The sequence below is a fragment of the Nicotiana tabacum genome, chromosome 19 (assembly GCF_000715075.1).
Source record: "Nicotiana tabacum cultivar K326 chromosome 19, ASM71507v2, whole genome shotgun sequence".
In the NCBI taxonomy this organism is placed as follows: Eukaryota; Viridiplantae; Streptophyta; class Magnoliopsida; order Solanales; family Solanaceae; genus Nicotiana; species Nicotiana tabacum.
The window spans coordinates 14,299,167-14,308,747 of record NC_134098.1 but is presented as its reverse complement, the minus strand read 5'-3'; the positions used below and the strand labels follow the sequence as shown (position 1 = coordinate 14,308,747).

At 35.7% G+C, this 9,581-nt stretch overlaps 1 protein-coding gene and 1 non-coding gene across 2 annotated transcripts; one reads left to right on the top strand and one right to left on the bottom strand.

Moving 5' to 3' along the window:
- Positions 1-719: 719 nt before the first annotated feature.
- Positions 720-1,617, top strand: LOC107821072 (dirigent protein 22-like). The gene has a single exon (XM_016647465.2). The coding sequence runs from the start codon at positions 805-807 to the stop codon at positions 1,369-1,371; it is 567 nt and encodes a 188-aa protein (XP_016502951.1). The 5' UTR covers positions 720-804; the 3' UTR covers positions 1,372-1,617.
- Positions 1,618-5,362: 3,745 nt separating this feature from the next.
- LOC142173935 (small nucleolar RNA R71) lies at positions 5,363-5,469 on the bottom strand. The gene has a single exon (XR_012703300.1). It is a non-coding gene; the product is annotated as a small nucleolar RNA R71 (small nucleolar RNA).
- Positions 5,470-9,581: the final 4,112 nt, after the last annotated feature.

The window sequence follows — 9,581 nt, the reverse complement described above, 5'->3', positions numbered from 1 at the left end:
TATATATATATATATATATATATATATATATATATATTTTGTATGTTATATACAAAAATTATACAAAATTTATATACTTTTTTCGCTACCAAATGTAAATAATTTCTGGCACGGATTAAAAATAATAATACAACCTGGTTATTCGTTTGCTTCAATAATATGCCTAGAAGTGATCTTGGCAGTTCTATTTTTTTTTCAAATTTTAACTTTTCTTTTTGGAAAAATTAACCGAAATTTTTAAAATTCAACAGAAAATTTTAAATGTATATATATACAAATTTTATATATTTTTCGGCTATTATTTTTGCAGCGGCTATACAATGTCATTTTCTCATTGAAAACTGGCACATAAGGGGATTTTTTCAAGGTCAAAATTTTAGAAGACATTATCTAAAAATGAGGAATTAAAGTGACAATTTGCGTTATCCAATAAAAGGAGAGGAAACGTTTTGCTTCAGAGCAGAAGATTTGCTTCATGAATCAGAGTTGAGTAACACCGTTAGTTTTTGAACATTTTGTGTCGGTGAGACTAAATGTGCTCTACTTTAGCATACTTAAGGGACTAAACATGCTCAAGGTTATATTTGAGGGACCAAAATAAACCTACCCTTAAAGATAAGGTATGAAAAACTCGAAGTTAAACCCAATTTTATAGAGCTTATATGGTTAACAGTCCAAGTTATGGTTTTTACAATATATAAACATTTCGCCTTGACCTTTCTATAAAACGGGTATCCATATACACAAGTACACACCATTTGGTTTTATTCTCCACGAATTAAGTGACCAAAAGAATCTGCTTTCATGGCTAAACTATTCCATATCTTCCTCATCTCCATTCTCCTCTTTCTAGTAGCTTTTCCGGCCACCGGAGAAGAACACATATTTGGAAAATCCATAAAGAGAAAATCTATGGGTCTAAGAAAGGAAAAACTCAGCCATTTCAAATTCTACTGGCATGACATCCTTAGTGGCTCCAAACCAACATCTATGATGATTATTCCACCACCAAAAAACACAACCACAGGCTTTGGTCAAATGAATATGATAGATAATGCTTTAACCCTAGGACCAGAGTTGAGTTCCAAGATTGTTGGAAGGGCACAAGGGTTTTATGCTTCTGCTTCACAAAATGATGTTGGTTTAATGATGGTCATGAACTTTGCCTTTGTTGAAGGGAAATATAATGGAAGTACATTTACCGTACTCGGCCGGAATTCCGTGTTTGAGAAGGTGAGAGAGATGGCGGTGATCGGCGGCAGTGGGCTTTTCCGATTTGCTAGAGGATATGTTCAGGCCAGTACTCATTCATGGGATATGAAAACTGGAGATGCTAGTGTTCAGTATGATGCTTATGTGTTGCATTATTGAGGTCTAGTAACTATAATTAATGTCTAAGTTCCTTTTCATTTTTTTTTAATTTACTCTTTGGCAGCTAGCATTTTAATTACTAATAATTGTGGTGCGGTCATACCTTTTCCCTTCATCTTGTCATTCTCGTATTGAAGCTGGATTATTTGATCCGTTGATATTTGTTTCATAGGTCAATAAACAGTTGTATCAATTATAAAACTTTTGTTGCTTGATTTACCTATGGATAAACTGCAGTATTAATAATTTTTGTGTCCTAATTTGTGTGGTGCATTTGTTTTCTAAGTTTGTCCCCCCCCCCCCCCCCCAAAAAAAAATATTTTTATATATTTATAAATGAGATGATATGTCAACAACTATGACTTGAGAGAGAAGGCCTATATACTTTCATCAATTCACCCACCCCACTGTCCACTTTATCTACCACACCAAAAAGGTAACCAATTGAAGGAAGCTCACAAACCAACGAGGAGGAAGATCTCCTCACACGCGGTAAGCACAGACCAAAAGATGCTGACACAAATATGGAAGCACAGGTAAGTTAGGATACAGTCACCCAAAACCAAACATTTTCTCCTATGGATTTTGACGGCATAATTTTCACTAACCTTACCCAGGAGGAAGAAAAAGATAATACAACTAACCACCCAAATTTCATATCCATCACAATAGCGAACAAAAATAGATTATATGAACCCCGGAAACAATCCGTAATCATCGAACTACTGGGTAAGCACATGGGTTACAACTTACTACGCAGAAAAACACAAAAAACCTGAGCTCAACAGAACCACTGAACCTCATAGATTTGGGTAACCACTACTATCTCATTCACTTCACATCCCATGATCTCTATCAATGGGCCATAAATCATGGACCATAGTTTATTGGCTCACAATACCTTAGTGTTAGGAAATGGACACCAAAATTCAATCCCAATGCAAATCACATTAATTTTTTCATAATATGGGTACGCCTTCAACAACTACCCACTGAATTCTATGACCTAGAAATACTGATGTTTTAAAGATTGACAGCTGCACTACCAACACAACAAGAGTACGCTTCTTACGATTGTGTATCGTGGCACCCCTAGGAAACATTACTAGAAAACGGGCAAAACCCGTCCAAAGAATATCGACCAAAATCGGTCGGAAAAATAGTAAATGGGTCGCAAAAGTCAAATAAAATATTCTGACAACGGAAAAATAATGATCCCATGACAAAGATATAAAAATTCTGACCGATGTCGGTCGGAAATCGATCAATCTGTAACCAAGACCTGATCATACTTATATATTATCTACCAAAATAATTTTTAATTAAAAATTTTGAAATATACCAATCGAAATCGATCGATATATTTGAAATTATTCTTTTCCGCCCAAGACAATTGATTTTTTAATATAACAATAATTATCCACTTTGAAGATACAAACCCACTTTGTACAATATGCGGATGCGTGTACAACCTATACCAATGTCATAATAAGAACCCAACAGATCAACAAATACTGACGAGGAATCTAAATCAAACACGGCAACCGGACAATGGAAAACAGTGTCCTACACACACGAAAGGTACTCCACTACAACTCTTTATTCACACGAGTTAGAAAAAAAAAATTAATGAGAAAGAAAAATTAAAAAAGAAACAAAAAAATGAAAAAAAGGAAGGGAAAAATACGGTTGAAAAATGAGGAAAAAGAAAAAGGAAAAGAACAAAACTATAATCCAAAAAATAGAAATGCAGATATGGCCCCTACTCAACGCCTACCACTAGCACATCAATACCTACAAATACCCTAAACTTGGAGACCAAGATAGAAAAGGGTCATTTAACTATACTACATCTGAAAGGTCAACCATCTATATTCAACAAAAACAATTCAGTATCCTAAGTCAAATAGACTTAGAAAACAAATTACCAAAGAAAAAAATTACAAAACAGACAAATCAATTTCTTCAGCCACCACATCACCCACGGTACATGATGTTGGGCATATTTTCATATGTTTTGATATTACTTTACTCATGTTTTAATTGCTTTTTGGTGCTAGTTGGTATAAAAAATGCACAACATATGTTAATTTTTGGTATTATGACTAATTAAGTTATGTATGATGATTTAGGAGGTTTGGAGTACAAATATATGACGAAATAATGCTCCAGCTATCGGAAAAAAAGGGTGGATGTATCTCATCCAATCTTGGAAAAAAAGCTATTTGCGCACCCTTAACAGTAAAGTCTGAAGAAGACATCCACCTTAGCATTTGCACCTGGGCGCAGCAAAGTTGAGGGAACAGAGGATGGACGCGAAGCATCCACCCCAGCATCCGATGTTGAGAATTTCAAGCTGAGGCAGGCGCGAAGCATCCAACTCAAAATCAATCCCTGAAGCTGATTCGGAAAAGGAAAAGGAAAACTTTGGCCCCTGACTTTTATATGCAATATATAAGTCAAAAACACCTCTTTTAGGTGATCTAACTCACTGGGAAGCAAAGAAAAGCCATCACAGAGTTTGGCGACCGTAGAATTCGTCTTGGGTTCTTCGTTTTCCTTATTTTATTCATTTTCATGTATTCTTGGAAATTATTTGAGATTGCTACCATGACTATGCGTGGCTAAACTCGTTTATTCTGGATTTTCGATTTTACATGAATGTTGATATTCGGCGATTGATTTGACGATTTAATTTATCATATTGGGTTGTTTATTCATATCTTGAGTTTTATTATTTTACTGCCTAGCTAGCAGTGAAATACTATATATGAATCTTGAGTTGAACTTGAAAGAGGTAATTCTTGATTGCAATAGGATTGAATAGAGCACGACCTTGAACCTAGTCATTGGGGAATTAATTTGCGAGTACAGATAGAAATATACAGGTTTATAGTGCTTAGCCAATTGTTCAAGAGATTATTAATGCGTTCTTTTTATGTCTAATCTCATAGAAATATAGAGTTTAGAATAAATTGAATAGGTGAGTAGAAGTTGTCAAATTTTTACGAGTATTCTTGTCCTTGTAGGTTAATAACCTAGATAAATTAATAAGTCGAGTTGATTGAAAAGTTCAACGGGATTGTTACTTAACCATGATCCCGGAATATGATTTCTCATTGAATTAAAATCTTCTTGCCAAGTGAGCTAGTTAATTAGTTCTTCTTTTAATCACAACTTTAGCTAGTAGAATTAAGCGAACAAAAATTACTTTAAAATTGTTCTTGACTCGATAAATTAGAAATTGCTTGATTTAGTTGATAATTGATCACAAGTCCCCGTAGGAAGGATACTCTGCTCACTCTTTATTACTTGATTGACCGTGTATACTCGCGTGTATGATTTAGGATAACAAGTTTTTGACGACGTTGCCGAGGACTTAGATATTAATTATTTTACTGGATTAAGCTTTTACTACTCATCGAGTTAAGTTTTTAATCTTCTGTTTGGACGGGTGTTTGATCTCAGGTACTTTACTTGAATACAACGGGTTAGAAGCCAGGATAGACTACAGGATTTTGACCCAGAACCTTAGAGAGAATTTCGCAAAAGATTAAGAGAAGCTCGAGAAGCAAATAACCTATAAGCACTCTTACAACTTCCTGTTGAAATGACGGATGAACACCCATTGGCGGTATAAGAGGTGGCTATGCTCAACATTGCTAATGTCACCTCTAGTATCGTTAAGCCTTTGATTACTGGGCATTTTGATCTTAATCAGAGCATGATCCCGCTACTTCATGCAAATGGACAGTTCATGGGACTACCACACGAGGACCCCCAATAACATATTCTGAATTTTTTGAAGATTAGTGATACCTATATCACTAACGGGGTCACATCTGATTATGTCAGGCTCACATTATTCCCTTTTTCTCTATTTGGAGAGGCCATGAGATGGTTGAAATCCGAGCCAGCTAACTCTATTGCATCGTGGAATGATTTGGCTCGCAAATTCTTTGCTAGGTTCTTTCCTTCTGGTAAAAAGGCAAAGATAAGAAGTGAGATAGTTGCATTCAAACATAGAGAAGGTGAATCACTTTATGCAGTCTGGGAGCGATTCAAGGGGCTACTAAGAGATTGTCCACAACATAACCAAACCAACAAGGTATTGGCTCACACTTTTATTTTCTTCACCGTGAAACAAAAATAGTGGTAGACGCAGCAGTTGGAGGTCAAGTATTGGAAAAGAGCTTTGATAAAATATATGCGTTGTTAAAAAATTTTCCAAAAGCAACCCAGATTGGTAGGGGGAAGCAGGTAGACACACAGTCCAGAAACTGTGGGGGTACTTGAATTGGGTGTTGTATCAGCATTATCTGCATAGGTAGCATCTTTAGCGAATCAAATTAGCAAGATGAATATGGTTCAGAACCAACAACAGTTCCAACCAATGCAACAAGTTCAACCAGTACAACAGGTGCATGTATTCTGCGAAGTCTGTGGCGAGTGCCATATTAGTGATGTATGTACAATGAATTTAGAACCTGTTTACTTTGTGGGGAATGTAAATAGATGACAAATAAATCACAATTAACTTTTCAATACTTATAATCTTAATTGGAGGAACCACCCAAATTTTTCATGGGGTGGAAATCAAGGAGCTTAGAAGCAGCTCATACGACAAGGTCACCACCAGAATTTTCAGCCGCCATAGGTTGTTCAATAAGTAAATGTGATGGGTAATATTGAGGAGATACTAAGGAAAATTATGGCTGATAATCAAAATCAAGCTACTGTTATTCCAAATCTAGAGCGACAAATGGGGCCACTTGCTAGTGCTCAAAATAATTGGCCAGCTGGGGTTATTCCTAGTGATACAGAGCCTAATCCTAAAGCTTAAGTCAATGCGGTTACCTTGAAAAATGGAAGAGTATTAGAATAATTTCCAAATAAAAAGAAGTGTGCGACTAGTAATTGTGACAAGGCCACCACCTCCGTTTCCACAAAGACTGCAGAAGCAAAAAGATGATGCTAAGTACAAGAAATTCTTAGATATTCTAAGCCAAGTGCGTATGAATTTACCTTTGGTGGAAATTTTGCAGGAAGTGACTAAGTATGCAAAGTATTTAAAATATATTGTGGCAAACAAGCGAAGATGTACAACGCTTGAAACAGTTGCACTTACTGAAGAGTGCAGTGCTAGAGTTCATAGTAAACTTCCTTTTATGTTTAAGGATCCTGGGAGTTTCATAATTCCTCTATCTCTTGGGAAACAAGAAGTTAGTAGAGCCTTGTGTGATTTAAGGGATAGTACAAATTTGATTCCATCATCTTTGTTCAAGAAACTAGGATTGGGGGTCCTTAGACCAACTACAATCACTTTACAGTTGGCAGATAGATCACTAGTGATGCCAGAAGAAATTATTAAGGATGTATTAGTTCGAGTGGGAAAGTTTATTCTTTCTGCTGATTTTACTGTTCTTGATTACGAGGCAGACGAGGAAGTGCCCATTATATTGGGGTGACCGCTCTTAGTCACTGGTGGAGCGATAATTGACGTGAGGGAAGGAAAGTTAAAAATGAGAGTTGATGGTGAGGAAATCACTTTTAATGCGTATAAGAAACTTAATCTCCCTAACCATTATGAGGACTTGTTCATGATTACTATGGTGGAATCAAAAGGGATAGAGCAGAATCCTTATGTGAATTGTTGTAATCCAGGTGGAAAACCTGAGTTGGAGGAGGTGGTGTTGCAAGCTAAGTATGTAAAGATGATTGAGAAAAGAGCCAGAGATGAAAGATGAAATCTTCTTAGAGCGTACAAAAAGGCTAGACTTCATGGGAGAAAGAAGAAGCAAAAGCGCCTAGCATAAGCAGAGTAGTAAAGTCATGTTGCGACATTAAATCACGCGCTTGTTGGGAGGCAGCCTAGCCTGTATTGTTTTGTTAATTATTTTTAATTTTTATAGTGTCACATTCTGTTTTGTTTTTGTTTGTAGATTAGGCAAAGTCTGATTACCCAAAGTTGAAGGTGAGGAGCATGTTTGAGCTTATGTGTGGGGTGGGGGGAATTACTTCCTGAGTGTAGTTTTAAAAAAGAAATTCTCATTATTGTTTTTAACCCATAGCTAGAAGTAGTCTAGTTTAGAGTAGTTCATTAAAAAAAAAATTAGAAAAAGCTCGGACTTTTCTCGGTGATGGATCTCTTGGACAGTTTTATTGAGGGATTAAGGTCCGATTAAAAATACCAAAAAAAAAAAGATTTTCTTTTGCTTTTATTAGGATTGCATGGGTAATAATTCCCTCAGTTTTTCTTTGGGTGCTGGTTCTTTTCCAAGGGATAATCTTTTGAACCAGGTACTTTTTATTTTTAGAGTAGTGCGGGATATAGAAATTCAGACTGAATTCGGCACATTTAGTGACTTGTTGATACCAACAGAGTTAGACCTGGACATGTGAATTATAACTTTTCCCACGAGTTTTTGAGAACTATTTGTGCCTTGAAAAATAAAATAGCTTGTTTTGTGACGCTTAGGCTCATTTTCTTGACTCAGGTGCTAACTGTTGTGCATTGTGCATTAAAATTATGGCTTAACTCTGTACTTGCTTTGATTGAGAGTTGGAATGTAGCCATCCTAATTGAATCATATGCTATTTTGTGGTGAGATCTTTTGTGTAGTTCTATGTAGTACATTTGTGTCTAGAATTTGCCATGCACGTGGGTTGAAGCGAAATCCTAGGTTTTGCTCGGTTTGAAATATGATATTTGGCCTTCTTTGATCCTTTCTGAATTTTAATGCTAACACAAATAAATCATCCCTAATTAGTCATGCTGAGCCTGTATACCTTTTGTTTGGCACCCACATTACATGCCCATACCTTTTTATGTTATTCTTAATCGATATTATTTTGATCCTTTTGCCTCTTAAAACACTTAACTTGTAAAATAAGTCCTAGAAGAAGTAAGGAGGAAATTTGGGTGGCATTTGAGTGAAACCAATGAAAGGAAGAAATGTAAAATTATGATGTAAGAAATACACCACTAGCAAAAATCATTAAAAAAATTAAGAAAAGAGAAATTGTTTTTAGCAAAAGCAATAATACATCTTATCCTTGCTAGTGAGTATGAGTCAAAGTAGTGAGTAAAGAAAAAGGAAATTTTTTGGGAGTGATGTTGTTTGTGATGTTTGAAGTTGGGTTGAAGAAAGTTGCGCTTAAAGTGATTACTTGAATTGTTAAAGTGCTTAAGAGGGTTAATCACTATTTTCTATATATATCCTACCCGTTTCTTAGCCCATGTTACAACCACGATACAGTCCTAATTGATTTTAGACTAAGCAGGCCTAGGCACAAAGACAAAAATGAGGAAGCATTGAATGAGGATCACAATTTTCAAAACTGGATAAAACTAATAAAAGAAGGAAGAATAAAAGCCATCAAAACGGTCCACAATAACTCTTTTCATCATGAATTTCACAACAAGAATCACAACCGAGATACCGTCTCGTATACAACAAGAATCACAACCGAGGTGCTGCCTCGTATTCATATTTCTCAATTTCAATCAAATTCTCTCCTTATACCATCATGTGAGCCTTTCATTTAGATAGTTTTGAAAATATTTTTTTCTGAAATAGCTACACGCACTTTAGTCCATCTTATGATGCCGCGTGGCTTCAAGTAATTCTCTTACTAGCATCACGCACATAAATCACACATTATGCTGCCGCATGCACATTAACCTCTATCCTTATATCGCCTCATGCGCAATAATATCACAACACAATAACAATTCGCACCACAAGTGCCCATATGCCACAACTTGTCAAAAATAAAAAATATCGATATTTCTATAACAAATAGTCCATGACTCAACCACAACGAGTACAAGAATATCAACAATAACAATGAAAGTGAATTGCTGAACAAGGAAGATATCCCAGATATTAACAACTCCACCTCAATGTGATAGCGGCTTTCACAACTATAACACCAATAACTCAACAAGAAGATATTTCACGAAATAACAGCTTCAATCACAAGTAATTCGACAATTTAAAGATGTAACAATGCAATAAGGAAGGCAATAACATCAACTAGGCATATAAGAGCGAAACAACAAGTAAGAGGTAGAACAAGGGTTAACAAAGTCAAATAAGTCATGAAAGGATAGACTAACACATGTAACAGTAAGCTAACAATGAAAATCTAAACATGATAGGACAATTCAACTAAAGGCATGAAAAAGTTCTAAATAACCTAAATTG

Excerpts from the sequence above, each read along its gene's own strand:
- LOC107821072 (XM_016647465.2), top strand. The coding sequence starts at position 805 with ATGGCTAAACTATTCCATATCTTCCTCATCTCCATTCTCCTCTTTCTA.